The sequence below is a fragment of the Furipterus horrens genome, unplaced genomic scaffold (genome assembly GCF_987537825.1).
Source record: "Furipterus horrens unplaced genomic scaffold, mFurHor1.1.pri manual_scaffold_3, whole genome shotgun sequence".
NCBI lineage: Eukaryota > Metazoa > Chordata > Mammalia > Chiroptera > Furipteridae > Furipterus > Furipterus horrens.
In genome coordinates this window covers 7422040-7437239 of record NW_028327173.1, presented here as the reverse complement: position 1 = coordinate 7437239, position 15200 = coordinate 7422040, and the positions used below count along the sequence as shown (strand labels likewise).

Below are 15200 nucleotides of genomic sequence, written 5' to 3'. Positions count from 1 at the left end.
TTATATAGGCTGTCCTCATGCCCTGCCCCCATGTGATCTAGCCTGCCGCTTCAGTTTTCCCAGAGGTGAGGTCAGAGGGAGGGCTGACAGGGCAGTGACAGGGCAGGCCTGGCCACAGATTCAACCCCTCCGGGGATTAAATGTAACCAACTTAAACCATGCTAAGCCCGCTGGGGTTCAGGCTAGGGCCAAGGGCTGCTGAGAATATTTTAGGTGCAACACCACCTCAGCTTAACCTTTGTACTTTCAGATATCATCACCACGCTTTCCCATGTCCTGCCTGGGGTTTCTGGGGCTCAACGCCCAGCCTCCTCCCTGACGGGGGGGCCAGCCCTGGCCACGGCCCCTCCGTGCCGTTCCTCCAGGGGGCGGCTACACGAGGAGTTGCTCCCCTCGGCCATGCAGGTAGGACCAGGGAAGGAGGGCCCTCTGCCCCTTCCACGTAGGGGGACTGACTCGAGGACGCAACATGAAGCTGTTGGCCCAAAGCCACAAAATCAGAGCAGGTCAGGGCTGGCCCCAGGGTTCCGGTCCCACCTGCAGTCCCGCGCCCTTGGCAAGAGGCCATGGTCTCCAGTGCCCAGAGGGGACATCCAGAGAGGTTATTTTGATCACAGAGGCCTGATTCGAGGAGGAACCGATCCTCCACTGACAGATGAAAAGAATGTGAACGGCTGTCACTTCGCCACAATAAGTCACAGGGACATCCTCTGCTGCTCCGTCAGTCCCTCCTTGGCATTTTGGGAATAAGAATAAAATCCCATAAATCTTACCCCTAAAGTTAACAAAAAAAACTCTGACATCTTAGACCTCAACAAAAGTTTCTTAAAAATCTCTCACTGGAGCACGCTGTACTCATCGCCAGGTCTATATGAGTCTAAGTCCCAAACGAACTGCTGAGCCCGCAAGCCCTTCCCCCAAGAGCCACCTCCCTTGCCCAGTGACACCCAGAAATTCCTAGGAGGTGCAAAAGGCAACAGGAGCTACATTTCTGGAAATAGGACACATGGGAAGATGAGCTTTGAAATGAATCATGAAATAAACATTATAATCTAGAGAAAGCTCATTTTCAAAGGCTCAAAGCTTTATAATAATCCAGAGTTATCTCTTATTTTCACTCTGCAGAACCCACAAACGAAAGGTGCCTGATGAAAGCAATGTTTTAAAGAGCCCATCATGCCTCGCTGGGAATGAAAGGCATAGTTTTTCCTTTAAACTCTCGCCCAGAACCGAGAGCACTGTTTTTTTAACAGACGTTGGGGACCCCGACCTACAGGATAACACTCTTGGGAGCCGGTCTGGGCGGGACTCAGACAGATAAGCCCTTGATAGTTCCAGCAGCCCCTGCAAAGGGGAATCTGATTCTACAATTCAGACCCTTCAACAATGCTCTGCAGTGGACTGCCATGCGCCTGGAAAACATAACCGTTTTTGAAGAATGCTTTCCAAACCACGTAATGCTTTTAAAGCTGTTTATCACAAGAGCTGGATGAGCAACAGTGGCCTGAAGCCGTCTGTCAGCTGTCGCGGGGCCACATGCCCCGTCCTGATGTCCGTGAGCGCCCACCGTCCTCGCTGTCCGGCCCGCAGCAGGCAGCAGATGCCAGCGTTTGGAAACATTCGCTGCATGACTCCGACCCGACAAACCTGGCTCCGGGACAGATTTCCATGTCATGTGGGGCTTTGGGCTGAACTCTGGTCGAACCCGGAGGCATATCACTTACAGCAGACACTAACAATAGTTTGGGATCACCTGCTCTGCGCCAGCGGGTTCAGAGCAAGTTCGCGGCCTCTGCACACCTTCTCCGGGGCGCTTCTCACACACACAGGCTGGGAGCCCAGGTGCGCTCCCCCTTCCAGCACTCCCAGCCACGTGGCTATCACAGCCTTGCAGGCCTGAATTTGCACGGGCTGTCGTGGGAGGGAAGGATGACGAGGGAGGCCCCCAAACCAGCAAAGCGCACAAGCTCCCCGTCTTAGCTACAGCAAGTGGTCAGGAAGTTTTCGGGCACAGGGTATGAACGAGAGCTACAGACATGGTCCCTGTTCCACTTATGCTCAACGTCCTATATTCAGAGGGAATCCGACACAGATGCCATTTCTTGAGCCTTATTTACGTGCCATATGTCAGGCGAGTGCTTCATATATGTCATTTAGCTCATATCACCACCACATGAGTCACAGACAGCTCACCTCAGCGACACAGACGGGGGCGGAGGGCTGCCCCAGGCCCCGGCTAAGAAACGGCAGTGCGATGACTCAGACGCAGGGCTGTCTGCCTCTCCACAGCCCCCTGACCTGGGGCTACAGACGGGGGACCCAAACAGAGCTGTGGGAGCCCCTCCTTCATCCCTGCGAATGCCTGCTTTCTTTCCACACGGGCCGCCACAACGTGCCTTCCTCTTTCTTCTCCGGAACCGGGGAAGAGCTGTGATTTCGTGTTCTTCCCATGTCTCTTTCTGAAACCAGCGCCTCTCTTTGAAGAAAGACCCCTTGCCCTCGGAGTGTCAAGATAAGAACACTTTCAGCAGCTTCCCTTGGAAACTACCAAACACCCATCAGCACCCAGGATCTAAGGACAGTCGCTCACCAGCTGCCGGCCCCTCTGAGTAGCGTTTACGGTTCAGTGAGGGGTGGTGACAGGGTCGTGTCACTGCCACGGGGGGTGCTGCTGCTTTCATGTTCCCGGGGTCTGACAAGAGCCTTCTTTCTACAACCTGTTTCTTTATAGCACACAGGATGCGTGATTCAAGACCGGTACCGGACTCAGAGCTGGGGTGCAACTAGTGGCGACATCTTTCCAGAGGCCACCGGCGGCCCAGGCAGACAGGGGCCTGTGATCACGTGGGGCAATACGTGCAGCACACACAGAGAGGTGCCGGCATCCCAGCAAACGTTTCAAAATGCTGGCAATCATGTTACTGTTGTCTGCTAACACCGCCCCACTTCAAGGATGTTTCAGCAGAAACCACGGATGTCAGTGAAACCACATTAATTCAGTTACTTGTTGGGGGCAGAAGGGAAAGGACGCCGAGAAAGGCTGCATGAGTTAGTGGGAAGTCTGAAGTACAGGACTTCTGACTGAGTGCGACAGATTTAGTCCAGAGACCCCTCTGAAGGGAAGGCAACGGGAAGCAAATGGCGCAAATCCAGGAGGATAAAGAGAAGGTGTCAGCAATACTTTAGAAGCTGAAAAGCAGATGGGCAAGTGGTGTTGGAAAGTGAGCCCGAGGGAGCGCGGGAGCCACAAGCAGTCGGCTGAGTGCGGCAAAGCCGCTGCGTTTCAGGAACGTGGGGCACCGAGACGCGCTGCAGGCCCGGCGTGCCGGAAGGGACAGCGGGTGGCGGCAGGTGCTGCGGAGCCGGTCTGCGCGAGGGGCAGTTAGACCTGCCCGTCCCTCTCACCGCCCTGGGCCTGCTGCTCGGGAGAAGAGGAGAACGCACGCGCCCCCCTGCTGCCCCCCACCGGAAGCCCCCCGGCCCCACACAGAGAGCCCCGATCTGCTGAGGAGTGCCTCCTCTTTACACGGGAGGAGAGCAGACAGTCAAGAGTCACCAAACATCTGGGAAGGGGCACGGAAGAAAAAGACCAAAACGAGCCAACAAAAGAAACTCAAGGGTCCAGGGCCACTAGCCCTCCACACCCAGACAGCAGCCAGTCCCGACAGGAGCTGCAGCCATGTAGAGAAAGAATTTTCAAGAAGATGGTGAATTACGTAATACATTTTTAAACACACAGAGGAGACTTTAGGGATAAATTAGTAATAGGCAGGTAGTATTTTTTTTAAAGTTACTAACCTCAGAGTAAAAAAAGTTGAAAGAGTTTGGGGATAAACTGGGAATCTACGTATAGAAAACGGAGCAAATGACAATAACAAAAGCCGTTGCTAACTCCAGGGAGGGAAAACAAACCAAAAAGTGAAACCCGAAAGCAAACATCACCATAGTAACCTAAGTGGCTTCACTGGGAATATTGTTTACACAGCCATGATAATGTAAAGACTGAGTACTGATTTACCCAAAAAGAATATAACTGTACTGAAAAATGGGGAAGGGGAACACATATATACAGTAATAGGAAGTTAAATAATAGCAAGAAACAGCACTGTACTAATTTTTTTTTTTTTTTTTTTTTTTGAAACATGAAGGTAAGTATCTCCTAATTGAATCAAGAGCCACAAGTGTTAGTGGCTGTCTCTGGGGGGCTGGGGTCACAGGCAGAGAAGAGTGGGGGCAGGAGACTGCTTGTTTTGTTTTCAGACATGCAGAAGTCTTTAAAAACTGTGGACATTTATTTATTTGGATAAAATAAAATTTAATGTGAAAAAAATGTTTTTAATCATTATGGCGAGGTAAGGTCAAAGACTTAAGTTTTAAAAACCACTGTCCTTATTAATTGTAGATACTTATATTTAGGAAATACATATGAGGTATAAAAAAGTATACTGAAAAATCTAGAGATCATTAGCCAATTGTAAGCAATTAGTAAAACCATAATGATTTGTTTTGAAAGAGCTATGATGGGTCTGCTATTAAGGCTGGGAAAAAAAATGCCTGCGTCTATCAAACCTCCCCAAAACCCACCACCACACACAAATGCAGTTTTCTTGTTTTCAAGAACAACCGGCAAGTGAATCATTAATAACAGGACACTTCAGGAAAGATACAGAAAACTTGGTGTAATGAGCATATAGGACTAATGTATGAATATTAACCTACAAACAGCTTGGTGATTCTCAAGAATCTGGAAGATTTTTCACAGCAGCGTGTCCTCAAGTATTTAAATATTCTCAGCACTTGGTATCTGTTACTTGCCTGGAACACAGGAGGAGGTCAACAATTACCAGTTAATGAACTTCGCGCGTCAGTTTGCCTCTACTTGAACCAGGGTGCTCACTAAGGAATTGGATCTAAGTACCTCGAGTTTAAAATTAGCTAAACTGAATCAATAGGGCCCCTCAATAGTTCAAACAAAAACATAAAAACTCTTTGATGATCACATCGGCTCGTGAGGAGTATGAAGGCACTCCATGCGCAGTAATATGGCCTTAACGCCTTGGGAGGCGGGCGGGTGCCCCTTACTGCGGCCCTGAGTGTGCTGCCGGGGCAGCTCGGTCACGTCCTGGGACGGAGCCGTGCCCTCCCCCCACCCGGGCAGTGCCCCGTGAGGCTGCCTGGCACTCGGGGCAGCCCACCGCCTAACCCACCAGGGCTCGCCAGGGCTCCTGTGACCCATCGGCTTCATGAGCAGCTTTGTTCCTTTGAAGTTTTCTGCAGTTGTGGGGTTTTATGATGCGGCTTGGGTCACTCCTACCACGATCTATGTTTGAAGTGTGTTTGGGGAAAACCTACTAGGAGCTGGCTCTGGTGTTAACACAGAACAACTGCCTCATAAAAACTGCTTTCTATGGGAGTTCAAAAGAGCTTATCCAAATAGTGCAGGTTGGTCCTGCTCCACCAACCTTGCCGGGTGGAAAACTGAGGTTTTGCCAAGGAAGGTCGGACGGAGAGAGGCCTTCTCGATTTCCCGGGCGAGCCCAGGGCAGCGCTGACACAGCCGAGTGGGCTTCTGGCAAGACGGCCCTCGCACCCGGGAGTCGTTGGCCCGGCACCTTCCAGGCTGCTGAAGTTACAATTTATTGATATGCTAGGTTAAGGTGAAGAACTAAATCAGGCAGATTATTGTGAGAGGTCTTTCTGGTACATGATAACGTCTTTCCAATTGTTACTTCAAGGAACCCAGTAAAAGTCAGGAACCAGCCAGGAGGGCTGACAACTGTTGGCAGGAGGCCAAAGTGAAGCATCGCATTACCGGGGCTCGGACGGTTTAATCCATAGGCCCCACCGTTGCTGATACATGCTCTTCACCAGCAGGATGATGGATCAGTACCGTGTTTTCAAACAGAACAGCTTGTTAAGGAAATTCACCAGGTACAGGTATTTGTTGGCTGGTGGCACGTTCACGGAGTCACAGGAAGTGCGGGGAGTGGCATCGTTTTCCATCCCTGCAACTCTCCTTCTGTCTCGTCTAACAGAGAACAGCTGCGTTCTCTTATCTGTCCCTACAGTCAATCTGTTGTAGCTTCACACGTGGGGCAGCTTCTGCAACTACATATGAATTCACACATAAGTATATAAAAATAGGTTTGACCTTATGGATCCCTGAAAGGTTTGGGGTTGCCCAGGGGTCCCTAGACCATATTTTGAGAACCTCTGTTCTAAAAAGACCCATATGTGCAAACTGCGCTCAGCAGAGACCCGTTTCCTCTATGTCTTACAGTAAATCACTAAAAATAAGATCAGTCACACTGTTAACTAGATTTGAGTTACATAAACCAGATATAATAAATTGTTTCTTTTAGAGCATATTGTGATTAAAATGTTTGACTAATCCCCACCACCACACACACACACACACACACAATTTGACAAATTAGTGAGAAGTGTAGTAAGAATCTGTCTTTGAGAGGCTGTCTAGCAGAAGAGCGGAGGAAGGTACCGGGGCGATGAAACAGAGTCAAGTGTAACACCCAAGCCTACCCTTCTTCCCCCAAGGATTACAGCCTTTGGCTTGCGATACGACACTACAGTCTCCAATTCCCTGCTGGCCTGCTGGTCTCCTGTGTACCTCGGAATTATCTGACAATCTGAAGCTCTCTTGGGAGTAGGGGATTTGAAGTCAAACCCAAATCCTCTCTTTAAGGGAGATTCCAACATCATCCTGCGCACAGAGGGGTGACTTGTAAGGGAAAGCCATGACAGACACAGGGCAGGCATCAAAACCTAAAAATAAGTTGACCTAATGCCTCTGCAGGAGAACTTCACAAGACGTGAATAGCTTTCGTTCTTCTGCCATGCTAGAAATAAAATTGTTTCTCAGGAAGAAATACACTGTTCTGCTTCTCTGGAAGGTCAAACCAAAAATCTCAAAGGCATATCTTCTGTACACAAGACTGGGTGTCACTCCTGAGTTTTAAAAATCAAGTCACTGAACAAGGAAGGAACTAGAGATGTACAATGGTGTGATTGATTACTTAATTTTAAATGGAAGAGACCGAAATCAGAGAGCAATCAGACTTTCCATTTACTTTCTTTGAGCCAAGACCTGCTTGTTGAGACACAGGGACCGTACTTTAAAGATGTACATGCCTAACATCAATTTATTTTTACTTTTGGAAGCAGGAGTGCGCCCTTTCCATAAAGTCAGTCATCTCTGCATGCCAAAAATGGCAAAAAATAGATGCTTTCCTTTCTAGAAATGATTATAATGTACCGTGACCAAAAAAGTGGTTTTTCCCTAACAGATAATCTTGCATAAAAATGAGTCATGGGATTTCAGAAATGGAAAGGCTTTTCTCAAATATGTGTGTGCAGGAACACACACACACCTTCCGTTTTTTTTTTTCCTTCTTCAGCAATAGATCTGAGCTTTCCATAAGTTACATTCTAATGAGAATTGCATTGTCTGGAGTCTTAAGAGTGAAAGGGGAATAGAGTATTTAGAGTTCAGCAAGAGGGAAGAAGTCTGTCTTAGAAAATAAGATTTCTCTGCTTATGTTCCTATGAGACAATTTTTAACTTATAAGGCATGAAGGACTGTGAAGAAGTTTCTTAAAAATATCTTATCTTATAACTTCATCAGCTTAATTTCAGGCCTGCTTGAGACATCCTATGTCATGAACACAGCTCTGAATGTTTTTCTTCTTCTGGGGTTGCTCAGGAGGGACAAGATGTCCCATCTCCCTCCAAGTGGTCCGTGGAAAGGACATGGCTCGCACCTCACACGCACCCAAGGGTGAGTAAAAGTGGGTGAAGAGGCTGCTCCTACAAAGCTCTTTGCCACTTTTGCACAACAGAAGAGAGATATGAACAGCCCCTTCCCTTCAGTTGCACGCAACAATAATTTTCCAGTTTCACAGAAATCTAATTCCTTCTCATGGTGAACCTGACACTGGCCGCCCCAAACAGCAGAGAGTCACCAAGCCGGCAGCCGTTTCTGCTCACAGATAAGAGACAGAGCCCTGGGGTTATATACTAGGCTCTGGCTTTTCACCGTTACCAACACACTTGTCTTTATATCAATGCCACTGGAGCCTACGGGACCCCTCTGGAAGGAGCGTCTCACACTTCTTAACAGGTATGAGGCAGAAGCGACAGGATGCCATGGTCTGTCTTTCCGAAGAGTTCATTTTATTGGGTAGCAGTTAAAAACATTTTGCTAAAATGTTTTTGGGATGAAATATAAAATTCATTCACAGTCTCAAGATAAAACAGAAGCTCTCCAAGAAATGTTGGATTTGCTCTGCCGCGAGATACAGGGGGTATCAGTAAACTCTCCCTGACCTCAGATGATTTTCATTAGATTTTTACCTTTGGAAGTTCCCTAAAGGCTCCATTCAAGCCAGTTCTCCTTGGTATGTTACACGGGACACCAAGGAGAGCAAACGGCTGCCTCTGGCGTCGCAGGAGCACCAGCGGTATCACCGGACTCGGAGGAAAGGGCACTGGGAGCGTCGCCTGCGGCCCTGTGCTGACCCCACCTTTTCCTGGCCTGTCTAGCCCGCCTCTCTACTCAGGCTCTGGTGACCCCAGAGGGTCTCAACCCTCTGATCCCAGGGAGTCATGGGTAAGACGTGAACACTGTAACAAAAAGGGCTTTTCCTTAAGAAAATCCACTTTAGAGTCCCCATCTAAGAGGCCATTAACGGAAAGTGTCTTTAACAAATTTTGGGTGGTGTCTTAGGAGTGTTTTTACTGAAGAAGTCAAACATGCCCACCATAAATCTTTTCTGGGAAGTCAACCGAAAAGGTTACCCGAGAGCTCTCGAGCAACCGGAATTCACCGCGGCGTGTGTCCCACAAGGGCCCTGGGATTCCAGAACACTATCAGAGGCCTGGCGGCCACATCCTCAAAGACGGATCTATCATTATCCTTCAAATGCCCCCTCCTCCTTATCTAACTTAAATAACGAGATAAGCTCCAACACTCCTAAGCTTTGCTAAATTAGTTTAAATATTTCAAATTCTGCCAACTCCCACTTCTCCCCCCTGTCCGGGTCTTGACTAAAAAGGTGAAGAAATACGTTGGAGGAAACCTCAGGGCCCAGCTTCATAAATCTTCATGGACTACTTTCCTAAAACGCGTGCCGCCCGACGCCTACAACTGGCGGTATTCAGAGAGACAAACAAGCACCCCGACAGCCCAGAGCCGGATGTTCCCCTCTTTTTAACGGTGTTTTTGCCTCCCGTTGGGAAACGGCTGCTCCTGGGTCTCTGCAGCTTTCCGCCGAAGCAGCTTTGCAAATATGAGCATCGAAAACCACCACACGCGCGCAGAACTGGGCAGCAGCCTGGTGGGTGCCCTGCTCTGGCCTGGTTGGCTTGGAGGGTGACAGGCTTTTCTCCATGGCCTCAGTGGCACCACGAGTGTGGCTGCATCTGTGCTATGTTCATAAGCTTGACTTGGGAACAGACAAATGCGGCCCAACACACGTAGACGAGACGATGCAACCTGAGCCAGCAGATCGTTGCCTTGGAAAAGGCTTCTTATTTCAGTTCCAAACCACACATACTTGTACCGTTAACAAATGCAGCAGGGGATGTTGGTCCACAGCATTCAAGCTGAGGCCAAAGCCTCCGCTGTCCTCCGCCCTCTCCCCAGCCCCCACCCCCACCTGACTTCCCAAGAACTTGTAGATTGCCTGGGAATTTCAGAGAAAAGCTAGGTGGCTGTCCTTTTGGAACGCTTGCATACTGCAGCAAGGAGAGGAACTTGGAAGTATTTTCATCTAAAAGAACGCCAGGAGGGGGGTTCCCTATAAATAAAGCCATGTTCAAATAAACACAAAAAGGAGCCAATGTTTCCTGTAAGGCCACTTTTCAGATGGATTACTGGAAGGAGTATTCTTTCATAGTTTTATGGCTTACTTTGCTATCATCTGCTTAAAATTTGGGTCATTTAAAACAGAGATGCTAAAATCTAAGCCTACACTTGGATGAAATATTACAAAGGAAGCAGAAAGTCTCATTCCAAGAGCAGACTCTGAGGCAGAGCTCTTGGACTCCTGGGTTCTGCTCCTGGCTCAGTCCCTGGGCTCAGGTCAGCCTTCGGTCAGAATCTCACTTCTAATCCCTTCAAATCATTTGTTAGTCCCTGTTGTCTAAACAGTGGGGAAAAACCCTGAGTAACACCCCTGGATCCTGTTCAATCAACTGGGATGGCTGGAGATGGTTACATCTCACTTCCAAGAAACCGGGGTGATTTATCCCTTAGTAGAGCTCATATGTTCCTAAGAGGTCACAGTGTCATCAGAACAAACCCTCCGGGCTCTGAACGATTTCTTCACCTGCAAGAATCTCCATGCTCCTTTTATGTGACTTTCAAAAACAGTATCACCCAGCATTTTATAGTTCTTTATAGCTTTCACATTAAAATAACTCTGGTTAAGCTTCAAACCTCTGAGAGGCAGAATAAACAAACAGGTATATTCACCCCTAATTCATAGGTGAAAAAACTGAGACTCAGACAGGCTAGGAGACTTGACAAAGGGCCCAGAGCTAATCAGCGATGGGGTTGGGATCCAGATCTATTGTTCTCTGTGTCAAGGGTTCTCTCCTCTCTAACACATGGGTCCTCGTTAAGAACCCTTTTGGACTTAGATAAACAGACTAAGGAAATTGGTTAAAGTGCTTCAGAAGACTCTGTAGTGCCTTTTCAGTGCAATAAAGGGTGAAGGGTCAAGTTTCTTGGAGACCCCCAATTAGCATGGGTCTAGCATGTGCCCCCTCACTTCTGATGCTTTGGCCATGGCTCTGCCACTCCTCAGGAACGAGAGGAGATGCCAAAGCTTAATTCCCCCTCCTTTCAGCCTCCGCGTCCACCGGCCCGTGACTGCCTGGCTGCCCCTCACTTATCACTGCAGCTCTCATTTCCAGGAGGAGCGAAGGGCGATGCAGATAGCTATTCTGGGAAACTTGCAGTTAAACTTCAATTAGACTGCCCAGGTGCTGTTTGCTTTGGGGCAAAATACACAGCTTCTCTGTTCCCTATAACCAGGAACATGATTCTCTCTTCACCTGGACAATTCCCATTTGTACTTCAGGCTTCATCTCAAGTATCACGTCCTTAGAAAGGTCTTTCTTGACCCAACTGACTGTGGGTTAGCCTGCCACCCTCTCCCCGTCATCTTCTCTAATTGTACAGTCTCACAGCATCCTGTAAATGTCCCGAGTCATTTATCACAATTTTAGCAAATGCTTCCTTAGGTTTGCTGCCCCCCTTGGTTGTGAGCCCTTCGAGACCAGGGACGGCCTTGCTTTATTTATATAGCTTCTGCTATATTCCCAACCCTGAGTTCTTAGGTGATTTTCAAGCAATATTTACTGACTGGGAATGAATGAATGGCAGACATATGCTAGCTGACACCAAACTGAACCTCCTACGGCAACGCTGGCCAGTGGGTAAAGACGCCAAGAACACCATTCTGTCTGCGGCAATCATTTTGTGCCTTCCCTGTGCTCCTAAAAGGAACGCAAAGCTTTATCAAGACTTCCAAACTCATATTATATAAAATCCAAGTGATTTCTTTCTGGTCAACCTCAAAGTTAGCAGCACAAAAATAGTATTATTTTTAAAATGTAACATATATACCTCAGACCCATTTTGAAACAAATCACTCAACTCCTTGACCAGTTTGGGAGTCTAAGAACAGGATGGTTCTTTTGCAATACTTCAGGGCCTTCTGCTTTGCTCATACTTCTTTAGGTCTTCCTGTCCTAACCAAGTGCAGGAGGTAGGCTTCGGGGGCTCTGAGCACACGAAAAAAGTAACTGGAGATACTTTTGAACTTCGCTTCAAAATACATTGAAGGATTGTTTGAGCTCTGTATCTGAGAATAGAAAGTAACTTAACTAAAGTAAACTCTACAGATCCTTTTTAAAAAAGCAGCTGCTTCCAGATGGAACACATTCTGGCAGAACATATTCCACAGTCCCAGTCTACAATTTAAGCATTTCCCCAACTGCAGTAATGTGTCATCAGTAAAGCTTCCTGGTGACAGACAAATGGATTCATTTTAATTGGGGACGATTTCACTTCAAATCCGATTTGCGGGAGCGACGGTGTGGACACGGCCCAGGCCCTCGGCACGCTGAAAGGGCACACTAACTCACTCGGGACAGCTACGAAGCAGGCAGCAGCAAAATCCTTCCGGGCTTAAGTGGAGTCCAGCTTGGCTGGGAACTGTAACATTCATTATACCCTGGGTTGATAAGATCCCCAATTAGTCACTCTGAAAAGGGAGGCTAAAATAGGCCCCGAACACAAACGGCCAAGTTAAAGGAGTTGGATTCTGTGGGATCTGGAGCCATGTGGGCTGTGGCTGGTTTCCTGTCTCAGCTGGTATCAAGGCAAGACAGCATCCCCCACCAGAACTGCCAACTTGCTTGGGGAAGTTTCGTTAGGGGGTTGGGGGACTGGCCGGAACGTCCAAGTGGAAGAACAACTAAGAAGGGACAGAACCATGCAGCAACCCACAACTTCAGGGGTTCCGGGACCTACGCCACAGGGCCCGGGGAGCAAGACACAGCCGAGGGCCTGACAGTTTTCTTAGTGGGCACGCGGGGTCCAGCTCGTTTGGTGAACAAGGGGAGTCTGTGAGGATGCAATCCTATTTCCAAATCCTCTAATGAAGAAAAATAGCATTGTGTGTGCACATCCAGGACATACAGATAGAGATGCAGATCTGCAGAAATTCACGCCAGGTTTTGGGGTCTTGTTTTCACGTGTTTCTATTAGGCACATCAGAAATGTTAGCTGTGTGTATTCAAATATTGAAAAATCGTATCACCGAAGCAGAAAGCAAATGATTAAACACGGCGGGATGGATCAGGAGAGGCAGCAGACCTGAGATGGAAATTGCAAAAGCCACCCCCCCACGACCACTGACCTGGGGCCACTAAGTGTGGCTGTGTCTCTCACCGCCTGGGCAGTTTCCGATGCAAAATCCAGGGCGCCAGCCACCGGCTTGGTCACAGTGCCAACAAGCCCTTTCCCAAGGCCAGATATGAAACCGCTGACACCCCCTTCTGTTTTCACACCTTCCACTGTTGAGGTTATAACGCTGGTCAATCCACCAATGATACCTAGCAAAGAAGACAAGGGCAACTGTAACTGAGCCAAGAACAAAAGCAGCAGCATTTAAAGCCCAGCCCCTCAATTCCATGCGCCTGGCAAGGTAACTCAGGGGCATTCTGTCAACCCCTTGACGGGCCACAGGCAGGCCAACTCAAGACAGAGAACCAGCAGATTTGCCCCTTAAGTTTGGAGTCAGACATTATGTATTTGCCAGAAGTGAAGTGTGTTCCAGTTTTAAAAAGCAAAGAAAATCTAAGAGTTTAACAGTGGTGCTTTTCAATTCCAGAGCTCAGGCAGCACATGGGCTGTTGGGAGAGGATGCAGACAGAGGGATTAAATCAACAGACAAGAAAATGGGGCTCTTGGGGAAAGTTGGGATCCTACAAAATATAAGGCAGAGAGATAACTAAATACAGATCCTCCGTTTTCAAAGAACTCTGTGTGACTCGCCAACACCACCAAATGTCTGAAATGGGGTAAGAGCGACTGCGCGCTCTGCTGAAACCGGGTGTAGGCAATCAGCGTGAATGAAAGCCTTCGGAAACCGCCGAAGCCGTCTGGGACCCTCGCTGCAGTCCGTTTAAGAGACCAACCTAGGTCAGAAAGCTATTCCAAACATTTTGAAACTTGACAGCAATGACCTTAAAGAGCCTCAAAAGTGGCCAGCAGCTGGCCAAGGCTGAAGAGGACATGGCCTTGCAGGGAAGAAGCGCGCCCTGTCTAGGGAGCATGTCCCGGATTAGTGCCAGGGACACCCGTGGGATGTTTGCCTATTGACAGTGGGGGTGAGAGGGAGCTCTCTAGACTCTTCAGCTCTAGGGAGACAAACTGAGAAAGGCAATTGCTTGGGTGAGAAGGTACTAACAATTTGTAGCATCTCTGCTGGCTTCTGGGTCCATTCGCTCCAGTGAGGCAAGATCCCTTTCCCGACCTTTGGAGCAAAGGTCATGGCAGAGACAGAACACTACTGGACCTGGGTCAAGCTGGGCCCACAGATAAGACCTAAGCAGGAACCCCAGTTTTTAAACCAAGGATGTTGCTATTTTTTTAAGGGTTTTTTCATCCTCAAGCAAGGATCTCACTCTAGGTTCCTGCTTTCATGTGACCCAGAGTTCAAACGGTCCTCCTTGGATGAGGCCACTGGTTCCTTGTCTTAGAAAGCCGGCCTCCTGGAGATGCTGCACATATGACCCAATGACTCCCAGCTGGGAGGGACTCTGCAACCTTGAAACAAGCACCCGTTTTCTCAGCACTCGGGTGGGTCCAGCTAAAAAGTGAGGACAGTCATGCTTTCTCTCTGCACCCCAAGGGTGCTGGACAGATAGAGGCAATTATACAGAGCAAAGCGTTTCCTATTCATTAAAAACCAGTCCTCTACTAGTCCAATGCACTATCATCACATTTACTAGAAAGAATAATTAAATCTCTTAACCCCAAGTGATTGCCCAACAATCAACTTTGAAAGTACATAAACAGATTGATTTCAGCCAAATTTTACTTCTAGCTGATGTCTCCTTGGGGACTGCTCCCTTTCCAGCTGGGCAGGCTCAGTGAAAACAAAGGCATCGGGGTCCAAACCTCACCCTCAGGAAAGCTGATAAACAAAAACTCTATCCTCGACGCAAAGAGAAAGAAGATGTTTTATTGTCTATATTCCCTCTTCTTCCTCCAAATGCTGGTAATTAAAGCTTCCTCAGTCTTGACATGACTTCCGACAGCCTCAGACTATTCCTAAGAGTCTGGTACACGCAGTTTACTGACCATCACTAAGCACGAGCCACCACGGGAGGCTCCGCAAGCGTGAAGGTGAACGCAAAGCGGTCCCTCTGTGCTCCCGGCCACCACGGGCCACCAGGAAAGTAAGATGCACACGGCCGGCTGCATCCACGACCCAGACCGCCCGTGTGCTCTAACCATCGGAGACACGAACTAGGGACAGTGGAGCTGGGCAAACGTCCTTTGAGTCGTGACTTATACATGGAACGGGATGTTGACAGGCAAGGAAGGGAGGCAGCGGAAGGGAGGGCGGAAGGAACGGGAGGCACGGGACTTGGAGGCCGAGGGT

The 15200-nt window shown here is 48.5% G+C and overlaps 1 protein-coding gene across 1 annotated transcript in view; it reads right to left on the bottom strand.

Moving 5' to 3' along the window:
• Nucleotides 1–15200, bottom strand: part of VPS13D (vacuolar protein sorting 13 homolog D) — a 235897-nt gene that overhangs the window by 34259 nt on the left and 186438 nt on the right. Inside the window, exon 67 of the mRNA XM_090268616.1 lies at nt 12948–13143. Coding sequence (XP_090124742.1) covers nt 12948–13143 — 196 coding nt within the window. The remainder of the gene's footprint in view (nt 1–12947; nt 13144–15200) is intronic.